Source organism: Dermochelys coriacea, chromosome 2 (assembly GCF_009764565.3).
Source record: "Dermochelys coriacea isolate rDerCor1 chromosome 2, rDerCor1.pri.v4, whole genome shotgun sequence".
NCBI lineage: Eukaryota > Metazoa > Chordata > Testudines > Dermochelyidae > Dermochelys > Dermochelys coriacea.
Window position 1 is genome coordinate 230,636,741 of NC_050069.1, and position 24,762 is coordinate 230,661,502.

Sequence of the window (24,762 nt, forward strand, 5' to 3'; positions counted from 1 at the left end):
AGTCTCCTATAGTCTTGACTCACCTACATTTTGTTAAAACAACAAGGAGTCCTTGTGGCACCTTAGAGACTAACAAATGTATAAGCTTTGGTGAGCTAGCAAATAAATTTATTAGTCTCTAAGGTGCTACAAGGACTCCTTGTTGTTTTTGCTGATACAGACTAATACAGCTACCACTCTGAAACCTACATTTTGTTAGCTGCAAACATTTCCCCTCATTCTTCACCTATTTACTAGATCAGTAATAAACATATTAAACAACGGTCTTAATACAGATTCCTGGGGAAATTCCCCTGCTAACTATTTCCATGTTGAAAATTGACCCACCCTCAGATCCCACCCTCGTCATCACTGGATATGAGTCAACAGTGTGCCGATGTTGCCAAGAAGGCCAATGGCATTTTGGGATGTATAAGTAGGGGCATTGCCAGCAGATCGAGGGACGTGATCATTCCCCTCTATTCGACATTGGTGAGGCCTCATCTGGAGTACTGTGTCCAGTTTTGGGCCCCATGCTACAAGAAGGATGTGGAAAAACTGGAAAACGTCCAGCGGAGGGCAACAAAAATTATTAGGGGACTGGAACACATGACTTATGAGGAGCGGCTGAGGGAACTGGGATTGTTTAGTCTGCGGAAGAGAAGAATGAGGGGGGATTTGATAGCTGTTTTCAACTAGCTGAAAGGGGGTTCCAAAGAAGATGGGTCTAGACTGTTCTCAGTTGTAGCAGATGACAGAACGGGGAGTAATGGTCTCAAGTTGTAGTGGGGAAGTTTTAGGTTGGACAGTAGGAAAAACTTTTTCACTAGGAGGGTGGTGAAACACTGGAATGCGTTACCTAGGGAGGTGGTGGAATCTCCTTCCTTAGAAGTTTTTAAGGTCAGGCTTGACAAAGCCCTGGCTGGGATGATTTAGTTGGGGATTGGTCCTGCTTTGAGCAGGGGGTTGGACTAGATGACCTCCTGAGGTCCCTTCCAACCCTGATATTCAATGATTCTATGATTCTTTGACCATTTGTTTGTAGTGTTTGTTTTCTGTCTGTTAGTCAGTTTCCGACCCATCAGTGAATTCTGGCTGTTGCCCTGAATGGAACACTCCCAAATGTTTTCTATTGATGGTATCTGCTGTGTACTATGTTTTACTCTCCATTCAACTATTTTTTAATATTCCTGCTATCTCTTATTCTGAGGCTTTTAGCTTAAAGCGAAGGTTAAGGGGTGATTACACTGTTTAAGTATCTACAAGGAGAACAAATATTTAATAATAGGCTCTTTGGTCTAGCAAAGAAAAGTATAACACAACCCACTGGCTGGAAGTTGAATCTAGATAAAGTCAGACTGGAAATAAAGCATAACATTTTAACGGTGAGAGTAATTAACCCTGGGAACACTTTACCAAGGGTCATGGTGAAGTCTCCATCACTGCCAATTTTTAAATCAAGATTGGATGTTTTTCTAAAAGATCTGCTCTAGGAATTATTCTTGGGGAGTTCTATGGCCTGTGTTATACAGGAGGTCAGACCAGGTGATCACAGTGGTCCCTTCTGGCCTATGAATCCATTCACAAGCAACAAAAATTGATATAGGATTCATAGCGCCACAGCCATGGTGGTTTTGTGCATTTAAGGAAAAGTACCATGTAAAAATGAACACTATTATTATATTTTATCATTATTGTCATGTCTGAGTACATCAAACTAGGGTCAAATCCTGCATTGACTTACACCTCCCCCCTCCTCCCGTGCAAACCTACTATATTCTAGGACAATAGGTAAAGTATGGCGAAGAACACTTCAGAAATGCGTGTAGAAATCTCCACCAATGGAGTTGCATAGGGGTAAACCCATGCTGATTTTTATCCTCACTGGTATACTGTGTCTTAATGGTCACATCTAAACAAAATTGTCTCTTTAACTCTGAGGAGACATGTACTTACTAAGCACTGTCCATTTCTACAAGGGTTTTGATGCTGACAGGTATCACTGACTGGGACACACCCATTTGGCCCATAACCACTTCCAGTGTACTCAGCTGGGCAGACACAGGTAGGTATAGGACCTGTGGAAGATGAGACAAAACATACATGATAACTAGCCTGGTCCTGATTACAGTAACAATATCAGCTTTGTCATTAACAGTACATGAAACAGAGTCTCAATTTGAAACAGGGCTTTGCAAAATGCTTTAGTCTATTAACAGGTGATCTCTTTTGGGATGTTCTTCCCTGCTCTGTGTCCACTGTAGTCATTAAGACTACTGGTTATTGGGAAGTCTTAAGAGAGCTGTGGAGGCCCACGTGTCTTTGCAGAGAGGTGCAGAATGGAATCTATAGCTGGAATGAGGCAGAGGGGTTCCAGGAGGGAACTGTGGAGGCTGGCAACATCCGCACAATGAAACCTGCAAATGTCTGGTGGTGGAATCTGGATCCATTCTGACGATACTGTAGCACTGCCAGTAGGCTTTACCTACATTCGCTGCAAATGCCAGGTCACTGCCTTTTGCACCCTTGTGCATCCTAGGTCTCCCAGTGCTAGAGACAATGCCAGTTCACTAAAGTGTACATATCTGTTAGCTTGTGGTCTGAAGGCTAAAGTGAAAGTTCTAAGGTCAGAGGACTTCATTTTAAATGTGTTGTTACAAAACTGCACTCTTTTTTGAAGACTGATATTGAACTATCTAACAGTACTTAAAATGGCATATTACCTGGAGAGGGTACACATGAGGCCAATGGATGGCAACCTCCATTATTTAAGGAGCAGATACCAACTTGGGTGCATACTCTTCCATCCCCCTCATAACCTGGTCAGAATAAGATCATTGTTATTATACAAACAAACCAGGTTGGTGAAAATCTGTGAGAATCAAATGGGAACTATGCTTACTCGTACTGCCACCCAGGTGAAAGACTTGAGTGGGGACCAAGTACGATGCTTTTCTAGCACTTAAACAGAAAAAGCTGAAGTTGACACTGGACCAGAGGTTTTCAAACTTCGTTGACTACCTCAGGTACCAAACTTCAGGGCCCTGACTCTGATCTTACTGATTCTGTTGTTAATCATAAGTAAATCCAACGGACAAAACAGAGATACATCCGCATAAACCAAGTATGTGTGAGATCAGAACCTTAAGACCTGGGCTGTAGCAGTCATTGCATTCTGTCTTCCATTCATTTCTGCACACAATAAACCACAGTGGTGCATGGGTTTCTATAACTTTGGTTTCATGATTGCGAGACTGAAGTTTGGAATATGCCCATGATGCACTGAGATTTAGAACACAAACACTGAATGGAGAGTGGGAAATCACTGCTGGTGCTGCTATGAGGCTCATTAAGATAAGAAGAAAGAGGTGCCTGGAGTATCATTCATCAACAGCCTATGAATTACTTATGATCCAGTGCATTAGATCAAACATGTACTCAAAATGCCTTCCCAGTATAGAGTAACATATGTGTGGTAAACAGTGTTGGTGAACAGTCCCTAACAGGGATTTGTTTCCATTACATTTATTTCAGGTAGTTAAAAACATTTTTTCTGTTAATGATGTTGTACTTCTCATAAAGGGCTTTAAAAATAGTAAAACTCAAAATGTTGACTTATCACCACTCCAACTGCTCTGTTTGTGGCTGGAAACACTATAGATTTTGGAAGCACTTTTAAAGCAATGATAAATTAGTAAGTCTTTTAAGAAGGACAATCCAGGTGGTTTTTGACATATAGCATATACTTTTAATTAATGTGGACAACATAATAATGATCTTAGTTATTCACATATTGTCTGCCAAAGGAAGCACGCTGATTAGTCATTTAAAATGTCTTGCTAGTATGACAGGAATCAATTTAAAGGAGATGTAATTAGATATGTACACTATAAAATGCTCATCACTAAGTCTTCCTAAGGCAGTTTGAATGTGCTTTGTCTCCAGACACTATATTAAACCACATTAACATCACGTTGGTTAGTATAACACCTGTTTATTTAAACAAAATTAACAGTGCTAGAAGGTGTAGTATCTTCATGTTTTAAGTGTATATCCTGCTTGTCATTATATCAACATAAAGTCAATTCATTGTTTTACCTGGTGGACAAAGACTGCAGTGGAAGGATCCCATAGTGTTGATGCACTGAACCACTGGTGCTATTGAACAGCCTCCATTATCCATCTCACATTCATTAATATCTTGGCAACTGTAGCCATTTCCTTGCCAGCCTATGAAAAGACACAGCAGAGAGGCAAAAACTGGCAAATCTTTACAACAACCTTTTACTTTTCTTCCTTTTACCTGAACTTTCCTGCCTGTCCCAAGTACAGGAAAATATTACTTTTGCATGCCATTTAGGAAAGGCAGGTGAATGGGAAATCTTCCTCCTTTGATGTATTAGAACTAAACTGAAATGTACTGTAGAATTTAAAATAATGTAGTCTGCTAAATGTGAGTGGGGACCTTTTATTTGAATATGTCCTGTGCATTTTCGGTAATGGATCACACTTTTATATAAGGATTAGGCCTGTCAGACCTTACCATAAAATTTTTTCCTACAAAGGCTTGTTCTAATCCTGATCTTCATTATTTAGAGTCCCCGTAATCATGTTCTCTACAAAATGCCTAAATAACTCAAATAAGTGCACTGCAAAAAGAGAATTCATAGATTTTCAGGGCAGAGGGGACCATTAGATTAGCTAATTGGATCTAAATGTATAAAAAAGTCCAAAGAATTTCATCCAGTTACTCCTGTATTGACCCCAATTCTGTGCTTGTGAAGTATTGGCAGTCAGTACACATCATTGCCTCTTGTTCCTGAATGAGAATAAAGTACCTGTGGGACAAGGCCCGCAGTAGTAAGAGCCTGGAGTGTTGTAGCACCTTACGAGAGGATTCTGAGAACACGGCGGACTAGAGAGGCTGCACTCATCTATGTCAGCACTGCAGTCGGGGCTACCAGGCGGGGACATCCAACCAGCATCGCAGATACAGCTGTACTTTGGCTGCCACATTAAACAGCATGTTATGAATTAGGGCAATTGTGAAAACTACTGAGAAGCCTATACAAGGAACAATTTTAAAAAATCTTCTAAACTACAGCCAATTACAAGAGAGGTTTATAGAATATCAGGGTTGGAAGGGACCTCAGGAGGTCATCTAGTCCAACCCCCTGCTCAAAGCAGGACCAATCACCAATTTTTGCCCCAGATCCCTAACTGGCCCACTCAAGGATTGAACTCACAACCCTGGGTTTAGCAGGCCAATGCTCAAACCACTGAGCTATCCCGTCCCCCCACCCCAAAAAACAAAAACAAAAATGTTGGCACGTGATTTGCTTTTGCATGGTCGTGGGTAGATTTTTCCAATCTTTTTTCCTCTGAAATTGAATATTTAGCAAATGCCAATAACAGGCTGCATCATTATTTCACTAAGCAAAAGGAACCTGTATTTTACTGAAACTATACCAGAGAGAATGAACAGCAATCATGAACTGTACCTAAACATAATTAAAAGCAAGCAACTCAGCTTGCTTTGCATTTAGGGTAAAGAGACCAATATAAATATAACAACCTGAAATCAGTTTGGCAAACTGTGCAGTAATCTGTGTGATGTACACAGTGTAAATAGCCAATTAATTCACAAATCCATACTTTCTTTAAGGGCAATGATTATATTTACTGTAAACTTTACTAACACTCAGATCTTAACATCTGTAATGAATTGCAGTGTTCAGTGGAGTCAGCATGACTTATTTGGATTGAAGTTATGTTCCAGAACCTCTTGTTAAAGTGTGATTTTTATTTATTTATTTATTTTTAAGAACAATCCTTATTTGGTCCCTACAATGTCCCAGAGAACTGGAGTATGAAGAGTTTTGAAGTTAACATTAAATAACATTAGAGTGGTATTTTCACAAGCGCTCAGCATTAACCGTGATCTCGCTGAAGCCAAGGGGAGTTTTATCATTGACTTTAATGGGAGAAGAGTCAAGCCAACCCTGAAACTTTTGAAAATCCCACCAATAATCTACAAAATAAAGGGAAAATAGCCTAGCAGAAACTGAATAGTGAACCTTAACCAAATCTTCAATCCAGACCTACGGTTAATAAACTGGACTATTTTCATGAAAGACGGGCAATAATCATACAGCAGGTAAAAAGTGCATGTGACATTGCCAGCCCCAGAAACCACTAGGGATAGTATTGCAAAGTCATTGCTTTCCCTTCCATGGGGGTCTTGCAGTGACGACAAAGTTGGTTATTCTTAACTATGTTTCAGATAATGTTAGGATTGAAATAATACCCACTACTAGAACTGGAGATTCAAGTAATGTTTTTAAATATTCAAAAACGTTTCTTCTTCCCCAGCTGCTTAAAGGAGGATAATGATGGACCCGATACAGGAGCCTCTTGGGAGTTGCTAATTACCCTTAGTTCCCTCTATGGTCACTGGGATGCTCAGCACCATTCAGCAACCAATGTTTGGTCATTGTGTACAGGATTAGTTGCCCAGTGCCACTATTTCACCTCTAGAGCACAGTTGGTTGGTACTTATTGGTACAATTGGTATTTATTCGTTCTTCAGAGTTTTTAAATACTGACTGAAACTGCGTTGCATAAAGAGACTCATACTTCATTTCTTACCTCATTGGGCTGCTCCCTGTCGGAATCTATGCAGATGCCATGCTCACAGAGAGCCTGAGAGCCTCCTTGGCAATCATCAAATGTTGAGGTACAATGGGGCCCATAGGTTTCTGGAGTACAGGTACAGCTAGTGATGAAAACACAGAGAAATATCATAATGTTGTCTGTCTTATTACCACAGCATCTGAACACCTCACAGACTTGAATGTATTTAGCCTTACAACCTCCCTGTGAGATAGAGCAGGATACCCCCATTTTACATATGGGGCAACTGGAGCACAGAGACACTAAGTGACCTGCCCAAGGTCACATATGAAGTTTGGGTTCAAGCCCTGCTCTGCCGCAGATCTCCCAACACTTTCAGATCTGAAGAAGTGGGTATTCACCCACGAAAGCTTGTGTTCCAATACGTCCGTTAGTCTATAAGGTGCCACAGGACTCTTTGCCGCTTTCATAGTTAGACTAGGGACTGAGGGATAGGTTTTTAAAAGTATTTAGACAGCTAGTGTGATTTTTCACAGTTAGGTGCTTAACTCCCACTGATTTCAATGAGATTTAGGCACCAAATCTCGGACACATTTGAAAATCACACTTGATAACTAGCTCCATATTTAGGCACTTAAATACTTTTAAGAATCTGGCCTTGAGGGACGAGTCATTCAGGCCCAGATTCAGCAAAACACCTACACTTACCGCTTTGCTAACTAGGGAGTGACTTGAGTGTGTGCTTAACTTTAAACACCTGCTCAAGTGCTTTGCTGAAACAGAGGATGTGTTGCTGGAGCTTCCTGGTACTCAGAGGAAAGACACAAGCTTAAGTTGTAGCCTGTCTATTTGCTTTCCTAGTTATGTAAAAGCCAGTTTGTTCAGTTTGGTACGAAGGGCAGTTTTTAGCTGGCAAGAATAAAGCCTTGAAGAGAAATAATAATGGTGGCTGGCTGGCTCTTTTGTTGTTGCTGGACCAGCTGACTCACTTCAACAACTTACACAGCCCTGCACTCATTGTGGAGATGAGGAAACTGAGGCATGGATAAATTAAGCAGTTTATGCATGTACAAACAGCAAGTTTTAGTGGAAGAGGTGGTAACAGAACCCAGGAATCCTGCCTTCCAGTCCTCTCAAGCTGCAATGATGAACTGAATGTGGGTATTATATCTATTGCAACAAGTTATTACTTCCTGAAGCAAGAGGAGACAAGGGGGTAGGGGATAGGAGGAATTTGCCCTAGAGGAGAGTCTCTGAATCACAGTGAATCTCAGGGCTATTCTGGAGGTGGTGCAATTTATGCACTACCCCTTGCTCAGCACTATGCCTAATGGTACAATCTAGGCTGCTGAAATGCAGCCCCTACTGAGGTGTTTCAGAGTAGCAGTCGTGTTAGTCTGTATTCGCAAAAAGAAAAGAGAGTACTTGTGGGCCTTAGGACTAACAAATTTATTTGAGCATAAGACTTTCGTGATAGAAGTTCTCATTCATCAGATGCATTGGTGGAAAATACAGTGTGAGTTGGAGATTTATACTACGCACAGAGAACAATGAAAACGACAATGGGTTATCATACACACTGTGAGGAGAGTGATCACTTAAGATGAGCCATCACAGCAGGGGGGGTGGGGGGAGGAAAACCTTTCATGGTGACAAGCAAGGTAGGCCATTTCCAGCAGTTAACAAGAACATCTGAGGAACAGTGGGGGGTGGGGTGGGGGGGAGAAATACCATGGGGGGAAATTACTTTGTGTAATGACTCATCCATTCCCAGTCTCTATTCAAGCCTAAGTTAATTGTATCCAGTTTGCAAATTAATTCGGAACATGACAGAACAAACAATACAAGACAGGAAGTGAAGAGAAATACTGTATCAAAATGACAGCATATGGGGGGTGCCGGTGGTTCCAAGGCATGGGCACTATAGTTCAGTGACTCTCCCATTTTGTAGCAGATTGTGTTGCACACTTGGGTCTGTCACCTACCCTCTTTTTTTTAACTGGCATTCAGACACCAGTTGCTCAGTTCCTTCGAGAACACCATGCTTATAGGGGGCTACCTGTCTGAAAGTTCTGTTTCTTATTTTCTGTAATGGTAATCAAGCTGGTAAATACACGACTTCCAGACACAATACAAAGCTCTCCGTTAGAAGGGAACAAGCAGGCTGAATGGCATGCCAGAGTTCCCTGCAAAGCAGTTTGTTCTCAGCTTCAGCATAAAAATCTTAGTCCCCACAAATATTTACTTGGTCTGCCAAAAGCTTTATAATACTTTGCCATTGCTTGCAAGAAGATTTTAGAAGGAATATCTATGTGCAGTAGTTATAATGTGGCCCAATGATACTTTTCTCAGGGTGTGCTATTCCCCAGCAGCGTTAATTTGATTTTAGACAAATTTCCAGCATTCCTGCAGGTCTCTCTGCCACATCAGGCAGTCTGTAAAACAGGCTATGCACAAAGTGGCTTATACTTGCTATCTTCCTCCTGTGTTCAGAAGCACAGCATGGTAGTGCACTACAAAATTAAGATGTCCACCACTATCCATCTGAAAGAGAGAACTCTGCTTCCCATCTCTCACTTACAGTGACTGTTTTAAAGTAGGCATTTCCTGGCAGTCTGCTTCCAGGAGAGCACTTCATTGCTTCTCTGTCCCCTTACATATGTTAAGTCAGTACTGGACATAATGAAATGTGCCTGTTTACCACCTGATGAGAAGACCCATATCTCAATATTCTTGTCAAACAAAGTTCTTCCGCTCCATGCCTTGAGGCTTTCTATCCATCCATGCTCCCTTCCCCAACAAGGTTCCCAATCCTTTCCCCTACTCACAGTAAGACCACACACACACACACACACACACACACACACACACCAGTGACGTGTCTGTAAATCAGAAAGATGGTATTTTGCAGATGTCACTGACTACACAAGGTGTGGGGCAACAGTGAATGAGGCACACAGCCCCTCCCTCAAAGAGGTGACTACACTGGACGTTTTCACAGTACTTTTGCTGTTCAAACTCTTGACTTACGTGTCCTTTTTAAAACACTGATTCAGGAAAGCATGAGCTTAGAGATAATAGGAATGCTTTCCAGAATCAGGGCCTTAATGCTCGAAGCTGCATACTTGTGATTTTGGTGAAATGGTGAAGGAGTCCTGATGCCTATCAAAGTATTGTTTCATATTCAAAACAAGCAGGAATTCAGTGAGAAGTACCTTAAAGAAGGGAAAAGATCAGTATTTAAAGGCAATAAAACACAACGTTTTATTACTCAGCAGAAGCTGCCAGAGCATGGCCACCAGCTTTAGGAAGTCCTGCTCAGACAGCTTCATGGGTAATAACTTTAATCTCTTACTAGAATAGAGTGGTGACCTCTTCCTCTTTGGAATGTCCTCTGCATCTTTGAATGCCTTGATTTTGATCAGTCCTTTGGGGCAGGACTTGAATTTCTGAAATGCACCTCATTAGCTGATTTAGAGTCTTGTGAATCTTTTTATCTGTCATTTGATTTGCCCATATTTAGTTGGGGGTAGATGTATGGAAGATGGAACATGTTTATATATCTGAAGATCCTTAACTGATGAAACATAGTCAAGCATTAAATTATTCCATCCTGTCAACCCTAAGTTAATCAGTGTCAGTTCACTAAAGATAGTGTTCAGTAACCTGCAACGATCTTTTCAAGCAAACTTGCCAGTTGAACATGTGACATTTATCCAGGGCTGTTAATAGTTCATCAGTGAGCACTACAGAGCTAAATCAAATGTATCCCGGCCATTCCTGTTAAGATTCTGCAACTGTGTAATTCTAATAACAGTGTAAGGCAAAAAAAGTCCCCTCATATAATGTAGTATTTTTCATTAAGCTATATAACGATTGCCACCGAACAAGCAGAATATCAATTGCTTACTTTAAATGGATATCTAAAATATTTGAGAAGTTCTAAGACTTTATTAGCTTTGGGATAAGTGTTTAATTTTCATAGATTCATAGATACTAAGGTCAGAAGGGACCATTCTGATCATCTAGTCCAACCTCCTGCACAGCGCAGGCCACAGAATCTCACCCACCCACTCCTACGAAAAACCTCACCTATGTCTGAGCTATTGAAGTCCTCAAATCATGGTTTAAAGACTTCAAGGAGCAGAGAATCCTCCAACAAGTAACCCATGCCCCATGCTACAGAGGAACACAAAAAACCTCCAGGGCCTCTTCCAATCTGCCCTGGAGGAAAATTCCTTCCCGACTCCAAATATGACGATCAGCTAAACCCTGAGCATATGGGCAAGATTCACCAGCCAGATACCCAGGAAAGAATTTTCTGTAGTAACTCAGATCCCATCCATCTCAGGGGATTAGTCCTATTTACCCTGAATATTTAAAGATCAATTACTTACCAAAATCACATTATCCCATCATACCATCTCCTCCATAAACTTATCGAGTAGAATCTTAAAACCAGATAGATCTTTTGCCTCCACTGCTTCCCTTGGAAGGCTAATTTTTCATTTTAGTGCAAAGATACTTCCGTGCGTGTAATGGCAGGGAAGGGGTCATTGAATATTCCCCCACTTAGTTTAATTGAAAAACTTGCTTCAATCTGCGATATGGCCCTAATGGGGAAGATAAACCTGGGGAATGGGGAAATGTTATTTAATAATTCAGAAACTTCCAAATAATTGAATTTGGTGTGGGTTGTCTGTACATGCTTGTTTTCTATCTGGTTGCACCTCAGTAATTACTGTGGTGGCTGATGTCCACACTACTGTCCTGTTAGTGGCATGTGTCCTCACTGGGAACGCTTTCACGATTGAAGAGGGGCAGTGGGTGGGGGGGAGCTGAGAGCCAGCTCCAGCATGGAACTGTGATATTGGCAAGACATCCAACAGCCGAAGTAAGTAAAACACAGTGTCCATACAGAAACTGTGTCACCCTAACTACACCGACATAAGCCCGATATCTCTTGTGGAGGTAGAATTATTTTGTTGGTGTAAGTGCCCTAGTACATCGGCAGGAGTAAGGCTGCAGTGCGTATGTGTACACTGATGCAATTAAGTTGACGTAAGCTGCCTTACCTTGACCCAACTATGTAGTGTAGACCAGGCTGGAACAGGGAAGTCTGGTGAGTGGAGTCCAGCCTCCACCCATTATTGTAGCATGCAGCACCAAGTTATGCCTCCTCATCTGGACTAGGTAGCCAGGACCAGAATGAAAGACAGTCTTACGAAATCTTTATATGGGCCTTATCCTCTTGCCTCAAAACAGACAAAGGTCCCAGTGGCTCCAGTGAGTTTTGCATGCATCAGGATTGGACACATAATTTATGAAGTGTTTTATGCTCCAAGTGAAAGCTGCTGCAGTACCTAAATATAAGATTGTTATTTCCAGGAGTGGCACTGTAGTGGCAATAAGTGACATAAAAATGTTAGAGGATCCTAATAGTGAACTTCTGTGTAAGAGCATGAAAAGTTACCTGTAACTTCCTGGTGCGTTAACACATGTTGCTCCATTCTGGCAGCCGAGTGCTGTTCCGGCATAAATCTGGCATTCATTAACATCAACTGAACAGAACGGGCCCTGAGATGACATAGAAATCCATGTTATTTTCCAAATTACAGAGAATCAAAGTGGTTCATGGAGCCAAAATTTAACAGAAGTGTTTCAGAGGATATACAAAGCATAGGCTGCTATCACCAGAGCTTTCCTTATAAAACACTGAAACAAACTGCTATTGTTCTGTCTTGTTTCCATTACCCTACTTATCAGACACACCAGGGTATAAAACCTTTTAGAAATGTATAGAAAGCATATGGATAACATAAACTGGAGTTCACCATCGTCCTTTAGGTTACTAATGGAGCCGGTTGGAAACTTTTCAACAAAATATTTTTTCATTGAAAATACTGTTTTCTGAAACATCTTGCAAAAAAAGCATCCATTTTGATAAAAGTATCAATGGGATGGTTTTTCAAGTCCAGGGTGGATCCTCCTTCTCTCAAGTGCAAATTTCCACAGCTCCATTTACACCAATTTATACTAGCAAAGAATTTGTCCCATGGTTCTTTTATTGGCACTGTTGTATGAGACACAAATGCGTGAGAGCCTTATATAAACATACCAACTGATGAGTTGGATATTAAAGGAGCTGCATTGCTTTGGGCAACTGATAGATCACCCTCAATCTTCAAAAGATGTGCTTTAGTACAGACTAACATTGACACAAGAATATACAATAGCTAGGTTCATAGAAGGACCATAGAGTGTCTGTGGAGTTACAGCAGAGTTACTTAAGATCTAGTTTCTCCCATCCTTCTTCATACAGAGAGTTACCTTAACTCTATGAATAGTCACATTATTTTTATGGGTGCTATTCAGTGAGAGTGAAGGAAGCAGAATTGGACCCTATTGATGACAATAATGACAATCCTATGTATTGGATGTGTTCAAATAGCCTGAAAGACTCACCTGCCAGTTACTGGGACAGAGACAAAAGAAGGCATCCAGCAGGCTTAGGCAGGTTCCAGAATTCTGACAGGGGTTGCTACTACAAGCTTTCCTCAGGACAATCTGAAACAATGAACGAGAAATCAGTTTACTTGCTAGCATGGTCTTTAAAAGAGTCTGCTTTTTTGTCAGATTTGTCTGCAAAAGGCTTAGCACACAATTGGCACTACAAAAATGTAACAACTAATAATGTAATTGTCTGTCTGTGATTGTGTTTCCCTGTAGAGGTTGGCTGCCGCCCACTGAGAGGCTAACAGCTTGACAACAAGTGACAGTTAATAGAGAGTCTTCATTAGTTCTACTAGCAGAGGACCCATGTTTCTAGAGCTAAAGGCCTCACTTTCATTCTTGATGCCATATGCATGGTTTATATGGCAACTGCATTACTCGTGCTGCAATTAATAACTAAAATTCATTTCTTTAATACAAGCAAACACCAAGATCGAGTTCCCAAATCATGGCTTAGTCTTGGCAGATCATAAAAGGAGGAGATGTTTTTTCCCCCTAGTATCTAGTTGCCATTTTCTAACTCTACAAACATATTTTAATTAAATAATGGGGAATCTGACAGAGTTTATTTTGAAAAGAAGGTATTTCATCTCATCTCTAAATTGTGACTTCATGTCTGTGTGCTCTTAATGAGAAAAGCAGCCCTGAGTGATGCATGGGAGGACAGAATCCATCTAGTTATTTTTATTCTTGCAGTCATACTTCATTTTCTGCTTTTAATAAAAGCTGCTAGGTTTTTTCCATAATTACTCACCTGTTCTACATGTTGAAATCTGCCCTCAAGACTCACAATCTGCAACAGATATACAAAGACAAATGTGTTTGGGATTAAAGTGGTGCTGATATGTGTGTGTCCTGGGACTGACTGGTTGCATCTTTCAGTCAGGTACACACTGGTAGACTAAGGAAACATGGAGGGATTTTCACATATGGAAAAACAAAAAGGGAATTTTCAGAGAGGCATAAGGTGCTCAATATTCATTTAATAGGATTTCATTATCTAAACCACTTATGTTCTTTTGAAAATCACAACCTAAATATGTATAAATTTGACTAAACAATTAAGGCCCCAGTCCTGCAAAGACTTATGCATGTGTTTAACTTTAAGCATTTGAGTAGTTCAATAGGATTTTGCTGTTTAGAAATCTTTGCAGGATTAGGGGCCTCAAAGAGGATACAGCTGTCTACAGCTATTTGAAGGGTATGAACACAAAGGAGGAAAAGGAATTATTGGCTATCAGCCAAGGGGATATGACTAGAAGCAACAGACTGAAACTGAACACATTCAAATGAAGCATACATATCAGGATAATTTCCCTAAAATGAGGTCTTTTAGACTCCAGAATATTTTCCCCAAGGTAAATTGTGGAAACTCCATAACTGGAGTGATTTACAACTGAACGGAATAAAGGATTCCAGAATGCACTGTAGGGAAAACATCTGCATTAGCAGGAGGTGGGAAAAATGACCTACAAGGCCTTTTCCATCTCTAGTTTCACTAGATACATGATTCTACATATGGAACGCTTACTCTGTGCAACACTTGTTGTATTAGATATATATGGCCCATTCCTACAGTCTGAGTTCACTGGGGTCTCTGCCTGAGTAGGACCTTCAGGATTAGGTACTCACAGATGCTGATAAGCCAAAAAGAAGAGCCATAGTTTCAGGATTTTATCCACAACTCACTGAAATCTGTGGGAGTTCTCGGTTCGCGGGCGCTGGATCAGGCCCATACAAATTATTCTAATTTTTTTCCTAAGCCCATGCAATTCTCAGTGGAGGATTTGGGCCTATAACTGGTAACAGTCAGAGAAATCATGAAGATGTGATAATATGAGGAACTGAAGATCAGAAATAAAATGTGACATGAGGTGAGACTTACCTTGGAATTAATCAGAGTGATCTGGTTTGAAAAATTCTGAAGGACACGAGTGCTTCTTTTCACTTCTAGAATCTCATCTTTATTTTTCCTGATCTAAATTTTAAAAAAAGGTTAGTTCTAGTGTATGTGAAACAATCATTGTCTTTTCAGTTGCTGAAGAAAGTTGGTTCTTCACAGTATTTTATGATAAAGTTGAGTGAGATAACAGAGTTACATAGTGTACACAACTGCCTCAATTTTTTATATAGCTACATAATTTCTTTATGGGTCTGTAATAATTCATGATCATCTCATAATGATGACAGCAATGCTAACAGTAATAAAACCATTGCCATACCTGAAACAATTCCTGTGGTAAATTTTGCGAGCATGTAAATTTAAATTAAACTATAATTGTGCAAGCAAAAAGGTAAACATTTAATAAAAATAAGTAAGTATACCACCTGACTAAAAAGCTCTGCGAGGTCATCTTCATTAATTTTTATTTTTCCCTGTGATCCGGTTCTAAACTCAATATTTTTGGCGGAGCCTGTATGAAATACTAAATTCCCCCTTTCTGAGGTCATGCGAGGCCTGTTGTATCAAAGAAGAGAAGATGGCATTTAGCTACATATCTGTCAAAGACTTTGTAAAGAAATTTGAGCCATTCTATTCCCATTCCTGGTATTTAAAACCCCACCATGTGAACAGATCTATTTGTAAGTGACACCAACAATGGTACTTACTGTTCATCAGAAATGCTTCTTTTCTGCCTCTTTTTTTCATAATATTTGGATTCACAGCTTAATCCAGACAGTATTAATAAGGCAGCCAGAAGCCAAGGGACAGAAGCTGACCAAAGCATTGCTTGCTGCCAACCTTCCTGGGACGTGGGGCAAGTTAGACTGAAACCTCCAGTGCTGAATGTTAGTTTTGAGAGCTTAACAGGTGCACTTTGCTCTTGCAAGATCCTCAGTACGCTCGCAGTAGTGCCCACTCTGCTTATTTGCCCCAGAGTGGGTGAGCCATAACTGAATTAATACACCTAAGTATTGAAAATATATAAATGACCTAAAAATGAAATGGATTTTTTCCCTTTTTTAAAAACTTTGACATTTTCCTATTTTTTTTTTAAAAAAAAAGAAAAACTCAAGTGATAAAAACAATCTCCCTTGATTTAATCATTATCTCTTTGACCTTTGCAACAATGAAACACTACTGAAGTCTCTTGAAATATGTAGCTGACTAGGCAAAAGAAACATCACAGCACTACTGCATGTTTCACTGCAAGTTTCAGGATCTTGGCATCAATAAAAATCCCAGGTGATTGCCGGTATGGAATGTCAAAGTCACATTGGTCACCAAATGACTGTTTGCATAAAACGAGAAGTTTCCAGCCCTTCCTAAAATAATTAATTGGACAAATGACAGGAGTGATCTGATAGCAATATACAGAATCAAACTGAACACCAACAACAAAATATGTATTTTACCCAAATATGGTGGTTTTAAATTGTCATGTGACTGAATCAACAGATACTAACTAGATGGTTGCACTTTTTTTTTTTTTGCACACAGCAGAGGCTCCTTGCTTTCTTCCAATCTCTCTCCTCCCCACCCCTAGCCACCTTCCTATGCCCCTCTGCTTCAGAGCTTCCCAGCAACCTTCCCCTTCATGCCAGGGGCTCTGTGAGTCCCCCATTCCTTCCTCTTCCCCCAGATAAGGATCCCACATTCTCACCCCCATGCCAGAAGCTCTGTGTGCTCCTCCTCATCTCTCTCTGACATGCCAAGGGCTTTGGGTTCCCTTGCCCCTTTCCCCATATTATTTCCCCCATTTCCCCCCATCAAGGGGCCCTGTGTGCCCCTCATTGTCCTCTATTCCTCCTATACCCCCTGACCCCCATACCACAGTTGCCCATTCTCCCACTGCCAGGGGTTCTGTAGGCACTCCCATTTTGCCACCCCCCCCCCCCGTCCTGCATGACAGGGTCTCTGTGTGAGTCCCCTCCCCACACAACTCTTATTTCTTTTCTGTTGCTTGCAGAATCAGATATAAGAGGCTCCCTCTGCTCTCCATTTTCTCCCTATCAGTTTTTACCAAAAGCAAAAGGGTTCTGCTCATCGATGACTGGAACATTCCTTGAAATTTTGGAACTGATCATATGTGGTGTTCTAATTTTATTGCATTAGAGACAGACAGGTAAATGCTACTGCATTAAGTGAAGCACTTCACTTTGCTCAGCCAACTAATGTTTATGATGCCACATTAAATAGACCCTCAGAATGAATATATATAGTGCCTAACACTTTTCAAGAATATTTTCTCTGGTTTTCCTCCTCACCTTTTCTCGTGGTTGAATATGTAACTATTAATTTTGCTTCTGTGCCTACAAACATTAAAAAATAGTTTTTAAGAACCCATAGTATAAAATCCATAGGGTGCAAACAACAACAAATCTAAAAACATTTGGGTTGCTTCTGTAGTTTTAACCAAGGATGACACTGCATCAAAATCAACTAAAGAATTCAAAGGGAGGCTCTACTCACACAAGTGACTCTGTAAAAAATGGCATGGAGGCGGCACCAGGGTCGTCGTCTCTTGCAGAACAAATGGGCCTAGTGTATAGGTATAAATGCCACGGATGGCGCTCCAGCTGGTGTCACTTGTCATTCACCTCAAAGGAGTTATGACAGCTAACATCAGCTGAAGATCTGCCCCCATTAATATTTATTTTTTTTCCTCCCTTTTGAATCTGAAACCACATCCTGGAATAGAAGAGTCAAAATGTGTTTCTGCTGCTTCTGTATATTCACCAGTAATAAAGATTCTGCAGGCCAAATTCTTCATTCAGTTATCCCTGAACAGCCCCTTTGGAAACAACAGGGCAGGAAGAGTTATCATGTGTCTCTGAAACTAGGGGAGGTCCCCATTTTCATACCTGTCCTGGTGTCTGTCTCAATTCTGCTAACAAAGGTGTTTTGTCCCTGGTGTTTTAGCCCTGTAGACTGGGAGGTACTGGTCATCTGAGCCAGTAAAATTCATAGCAGGCTGGTTCAATGCATGTGTGCTGCAAGGGCTTTCCTTCACCAGGTCTGTCATATGCGGACACCCTACTTATAATCCAGACCTTCCGCATAGCTCCACAAAATCCTAAATCCTCCATTCAATCCTTTAGAATACTGAATGCACATTATCTATTTCCACTGGTTTAAGAATACAGGTCATTGAACCAACCCTCTCTCACTAACATAGTGAAATGCAGAGGGTGGCAGAGAAGGTGTTGCTTGTCTAAAGAGGGAGAAGTGAGCCCTCTTTTCTTTCTCACCCTGTCATGCACATGTCCCAGGACTTAGAAGGCGGCCGGATAGAAGGAAGAGTGAATTTGACTATATAGTGACAACATACTGGAAAGGGCCTCCTGGTCATCTAGTCCAAACCTCGGCTGCATGGAGCAGGATTTTCCTCTTCATTAGACCTTCAGGATTTTATCTAGACTCCTCAAGTACCTCTAACGAACGTGCCTCTTGCCTGCCAAATTTGGAAAACGACAAACAGGGACATTTGGGAAAGGAAAAATAGGCCCCACACCTCTTAATTTTATTGAATTACATTGGACAGGGAGATACTTTTTGGAGTGGAAAAACAGTATATCTCTGGCTAAAGAATAAGGACTGTTCATTATAAATAGAGACAAGCTGGCATCTGTACTTCCTCCCTAGGCAGATCATTCCATTACCTCATTGACATCATAGTTGAGAAGATTGTTCCAGGACTTGGCAATAGGACATGGAGCATTTTGTCTCTAGGATTCTGTTGAAATTCTGAAAGCTACCACCATTTTATGATTCTTCCGTGGCTTACATGAGATGAAATGGTGGGCTCCATTTACTTATGGATACGTGCCCCCAGGACAGACCTGCCATCATAGCTGGCACTTGTTTGGACTCAGAAAGGTGCCAAGGATTCAATCTACATTAAGATTGAATTAGCAAATCATCTTGAAAGACGGCCCATCCAGGTCAGAATGGAGTGAGTAGCACTGCTGTATTCAGTGAGTAAATGGCGGATTTCTCTTGACAAACCTGTTAGTCTCGGGCCTTTCCCCAACACTATGTTCAGTTAATTTTTAATGAAAAGATATATATACCCTGAGTGTTTCACCTATATTTTTCCTTTTTTCAAGCCATTATTTGTTGTTTTGCAGTTTAACATCTGGGGAAAAATCCTTTAGTCTCCTTGATGTTGCTTCCCAAATATTTGCAAACAGTTACAGCTCCGCTCTGTTGACTTTTCTCTAAGTAGTATGGATTCATTTCCTTTAACCTCTCAACAAGGGTCATGCCTTCTAACCCTTTTATCTTCTCTGCCCTAGATTCTCTCTACTAATCTCCTTTTTATAACACGGTGCTCAAACTATATTCCAATATTCAAAAAATGGCCACACCAAGGTCATATGGAGAGGTATTACTATTAATATGGTAGAATTATACAAATCACTCCTGTCAATGGTTTATACACCCCTTGAGATACCTAGACCTTTTGCTCTCAACTTTTTCATACTGTGGCCTCATGTTACAAAAGTTTACAGACCCCTCTCCTGATATAGCCATAAAGAAAGGGAGGGTGGTCATGACCCCAAGATTGAGAACACATGACTCAGAAGTTAGTCTGGAAGCCAAAAACTACCAGCAAACCTGTAATGCACCTGTAATATAGAATTTTTTGTTTGTGGAACAGGTAAGTTTTGCCTTCTACTGGTTCCCCTGCCCCTCTGTCACCCAGAAGAGATCCATGATCGTCTCCTTCCTTACCTTTAGATGTCTCTTTGGAAGGCATTGTGGCCAGCAGGGTGGCGGGCTGGCTCCACTCCTCTAACTACCCTTTATGAACCTCTCTTGTTTCTCAGGATGTTGGGCTCCCGCAACTGCTTAAAAACGGATTCTGTTGAGAAACTAAAGTAACTGGTCAGGAATTCCAGGCTGTTACTTTTGACAGATTAATAATACATTTGTTTTTATGTAATTAGTTAACACCTTAGATGGGCTTCAGGGATTTTCATTTACTGAAACACTTACATTACCTCCACTCATTCCTGTAGGATGGAATTCCCTGGATGCACACCATGTATTCCTGCTGATTTAACTATTTAGAATCAAATGCTGACCTTGGATTTTTCAGGCTCTCTTTTATCTTCATTTTAGAGCTCACTTGTTCATGTTCACCCAAGTAATCCATTCTATTCAGTTTCCTGTTTCTCATTTTCCATTTTATCACCAGTTGAGGGAGGCTGAGTAATAATTTAGCCATCTTAGAGTCCATTACTATGTAATCTCACTCCTAATTTAGCTGTAGTACTGTATCATCTCTAGCTTTTCTCTTTCCTTGGATACATTTATGAAACTCATTATCTTTTCTGTCTTTAATTTAAAGAGTTACATTTTGTTTTTTCCTCTTCCTGATATTTCTTTCTGGATTTACTGGTATCCGCCATTTTGTTGATTCCTATTTCCACTTCCTTTTTAATTCCTTTCTTCAAAATCAGGTTTATGATTTGTCTTCTTTTCAGTCATACAGGCCTTCCGCCATCTGCCCTACTGTACTTAATCCCTATTTCTAACACATTGGAATTATTTTCTCATAGGCCTCCGTTGGTCTTACAAACTTCTATTTTTCATATTCAATCTTCTGTGATAACACCCCTGGAGTTCCAAATGGACGCATCCTCCCATCTCTTTCTTAATTTCCCAGTTTGTTTATTGAAAGGATTCAGTCTGATCAGTAGACTGTAAGATCTTTGAGACACAGGCCATCTTTTTATTATGTGTTTGTAAAATGACTAACATGTCTCAGATTCCTAGGTGCTATCACAACTAATAAATAGTAGTGTGTGCTGAAATGTGTAAGCAATATGAGTACATAGAATAAATGCCCCACATGGTTTACTATAGGTATATTCATATTTCTTTACTGAAGTTTATTATAAATTAAATAGGATTTAATATATTTTAAATGTATACAGTACAAATACTTGAAATACTCAAATATAATGAGCACACTCAGATTTTTGAGATTCTTATGCACTAATCATGTATGTGTTTTACTTCCAAACTCCATATTGTATCTTAGGTTAAGAATATCTTGCAATTGCATCAATCCCATGCATAGACCAAAACACGAAACACAGAAAATATTTTCACTTTCTTTTGGTGAACAGGCTCTGACTCAAGAATGTGATTTAAGGTGCATTTTTCTGTTTAAAAATGGACCAGGTCCTAAGTGTGAGAAAACATTAGGGATGTGTTTACTATAAGCCTTGTGAAATTGACGCATTGGTTCAGTACTGCTAAAGTTGCCCTGTTGCACTGTGGGTGTGATAGCACCATGAAAGTTCACGGAAAGATTTTCCTTGTCTTAAATGGGGTTGGATCAGGCCCTTTATGAGCAACTAACCTATAACTACTGTGACAAAGCTCTGTCCTTGCCTCTGTGGGTCCCGCGTTTCCTGGCGGATTTCACTAGCCTCAGAGGCTCACTGTAACCCTTCTCTCTCTAGAGACAAGCGTCACAGTCTACTGAGCCATTTTCATCATAAGCCAGCGAGGGAGATGAGGAGAAGTTATCCTTCCTTGCACAGTCTTGGTTGTCTCCCAGTCTCAGTGATTAAACAGGAGGCAAAGGTGGGGGGGAGCCTGGGCTCACCCTCTACTCCAGGCTCCAGCCCAGGGACCCTAATAATATCAGCTATGGTAGCTGACCTTTTAGAGACATGACATGTACAATTCCCTGGGCTACTTGCCCCACAGCAGCCCTCACTTCCTCAAGCTCCACTTCACCCTTACCTCAGGGCCTCCTTCCTTGTGCCTGATATGGTGTGTACTACTCAGCCTCTCCAACCGCGCAACTTCTTCCCACAGCTCCTGACATGCACTCCCACCTGACTAACTGGGAGGCTTTTAACTAGTTTCAGCCAGCCCGATTGGCTTCAGGTGTCCCAATCAACATAGCCTTCTTCCTGCCTTCTGGAAAGTTCTTAATTGGCCCCAGGTGATAACCTGGTACCAGGGATTTGTTTAGCCTGGAGCTAATATATCTATCTCCCATTACTTTTCTATAGCCATCTGGCCTTGCCCTGTCACGTTTCCTCCCCCTCTGCTCAACACCATAGAGTTGGGCAACTTGGGATGCCAGGCAGTATGCTCAGGACAGACCATCAGCGTTGCCATGGTAGCATCCAGCCCTGTGCCGTATGCGGAACTGGAATGGTTGGAGGGATAAGAACCACCTGGTGACCCTTGCATTCTTTTCCTTATTCTGCTGCATCCACTGGAGGGGTGCATGGTCCGTCACACGAGTAAATCACCGGCCTAAGAGGTAATAACGCAGTGTCTCCATAGGCCATTTGACAGCAAGGCATTCTCTCTTGACTACTGCATATTTCTGTTCTCTTGGGAGAAGCTTTCTGCTTAGGTAGAGGATCGGGTGTTCCTCTTCTCCCACCATTTGCGACAGAACTTCCGCCAACACCACCTTGGAAGCATCTGTTTGTAAAATAAACTCCCTGTTAAAGTCTGGGGCTATGAGTACGGGGTCATTACAGAGGACTGTCTGAAGGTCTGTAAATGCCCCCTCTGCTGTGTCGGTTCACTTTACCATGTCTGGACCTTGGGCCTTCACCAGGTCTGTTAGGGGACTTGCCCTAGTGGCGAAGTGGGGAATAAACCATCGGTAGTAGCCTCGGAATGCACGGACCTGCTTCTTTTGGGTCAGCTAGGGCCAGTTTTGAATTGCCTCTAGCTTATTCATTTGGGGCTTCACTATGCCCCTTCCCACAGTATATCCCAGGTACCTAGCCTCTGCTAGCCCTATGGCGCATTTAACGGGATTAGCAGTGAGGCCAGCTCGCCTTAAGGTGCGCAGTACTGCCTCAACTTTCTCCAAGTGGATTCCCCAGTCTGGATATATGGATGATGACATCATCTAGGTATGCAGCTGCATAACTAGTATGGGGGCGCAGCAGCTTATCCATGAGGTGCTGGAATGTGGCTGGGGCCCCATATAGCCCAAAAGGGAGGACTGGAATAGCCCATCCGGGGTGGAGAATGCTGTCTTTTCTTTAGCTTCTTTGATCAGAGGAATCTGCCAGTACCCTTTTGTCAGATCCAGTGTATTCAAGAATCAGGCACTACCCAGTCGGTCAACCAGTTCATCGATGCGTGGTATGGGGTATGCATCAAACTGGGATATTTCATTCAGTCGGCGAAAATCATTACAGAATCTCATGGTACCGTCAGGTTTAGGCACTAAAACAATTGGACTGGACCACTGACTAAGATTCTTCAATAACCCCTAATTCTAACATTTTCTTTACTTCGGCCTTGATTTCCTCTTTTGGCTGCTGGGATTCGTTAGGGTCTCAATGTTACCTTGGCTCTGGGGATCATGTGGATATGGTGATAGGTCTCAGTCATCTGCCCTGGTTTTGTAGAGAACACATCTCTGTTGCGATTAATCATGTCGGCTGCCTCGATCTTTTGGATCGGCGTCAAGTCGGATGATATCCTCACTTGCTCGTGTAAGTTATCTTCCTGGGGAAGGATCTCCTGCATGACTAAGCATGCCTCTCGATCGTGCCAAGGTTTTAGAAGATTGATGTGGTAAATTTGCTCCGATTTCCGGCGGCCTGGCTGCCGCACCTTATAGTTCATCTCTCCCACGGCTTCAGTTATTTCGTAGGGTCCCTGCCACTGGGCCAACAGTTTATTTTCTGCTGTGGACACCAGTACCATCACCTGATCCCCTGGTTGAAACCGCTGAAGCTTCGCTTGGTGATTATAATGAGTTCGTTGGGTCTCCTGTGCTCTCTCCAAGTGTTCCCGTACAATGGGCGTAATTCAGGCTATCTGATCTCTCATCTGCAGTACATGCTCAACTATGTTACTTCCAGGCTTCTCTGACTATATCCAATATGCCCCGAGGGTGGCACCCATATAGTAGTTTCAATGGAGAGAAACCCGTGGAGGCTTACGAAACCTCCCGGATGGCCAACATGAGGTAAGACAATAAGGTATCCCAATCTTTCCCATCCCGGCTCACCACTTTCCTGATCATGGCCTTGAGGGTCCTATTGAACCTTTCCACAAGGCCGTCTGTTTGCGGGTGGTATACAGAGATCTGTAGTGCTTTTACATGGAGCAATGAAATCATGGAGAAATGAGATCTTTCATCAACTTGGACATGAAAGGTGTCCCTTGATCAGTCAATATCTCCTTGGGTAGCCCAACCCAGGCAAAGATCTGTACTAGCTCCTTAGCTATTGTCTTGGAAGCTATGTTGCACAGGGGAACAGCTTCCGGGTACCGGGTTGCATAGTCCAGTACAACAAGCATATATTGGTGGCCCCAAGCTGTCTTCTCTAGGGGTCCTGACGGATCCATGGCTATCCGTTCAAAAGGAACCTCTATTATTGGAAGAGGTATCAAAGGAGCTCGCAAGTGCGGGCGAGGGCTATGTAACTGACACTCTGGACAAGAGGTGCAGTATCGCCGGACATCTTCATGTACTCCTGGCCAGAAGAACCTCCGCAGGATCCGTGCCTTGGTTTTCTCTACCCCTAGGTGTCCTCCAAACAGGTGACTATGGGCGAGATTCAATATGGCTTTGTTTTCATGGCACCAGAAGTTGTTGTATCTCTTGCTCCTGCATTTGCACCCGTGGTACAGGAGATCTTTCTTCACTATAAAGTAAGGTCCAGAACCCCGGACCTTCCCAT

The 24,762-nt window shown here is 41.7% G+C and overlaps 1 protein-coding gene across 1 annotated transcript in view; it reads right to left on the reverse strand.

Moving 5' to 3' along the window:
• Positions 1-15,913, reverse strand: part of CUBN (cubilin) — a 205,747-nt gene extending 189,834 nt beyond the window's left edge. The window contains exons 1-11 of the mRNA XM_043509392.1: positions 15,736-15,913; positions 15,454-15,583; positions 15,011-15,103; positions 13,880-13,918; positions 13,078-13,179; positions 12,086-12,189; positions 6,628-6,754; positions 4,818-4,986; positions 4,078-4,209; positions 2,703-2,798; positions 1,936-2,057 (exon numbers count right to left, since the gene is read on the reverse strand). Of these exons, the coding sequence (XP_043365327.1) occupies positions 1,936-2,057; positions 2,703-2,798; positions 4,078-4,209; positions 4,818-4,986; positions 6,628-6,754; positions 12,086-12,189; positions 13,078-13,179; positions 13,880-13,918; positions 15,011-15,103; positions 15,454-15,583; positions 15,736-15,854 (1,233 nt within the window). The 5' untranslated portion in view covers positions 15,855-15,913. The remainder of the gene's footprint in view (positions 1-1,935; positions 2,058-2,702; positions 2,799-4,077; positions 4,210-4,817; positions 4,987-6,627; positions 6,755-12,085; positions 12,190-13,077; positions 13,180-13,879; positions 13,919-15,010; positions 15,104-15,453; positions 15,584-15,735) is intronic.
• Positions 15,914-24,762: the final 8,849 nt, after the last annotated feature.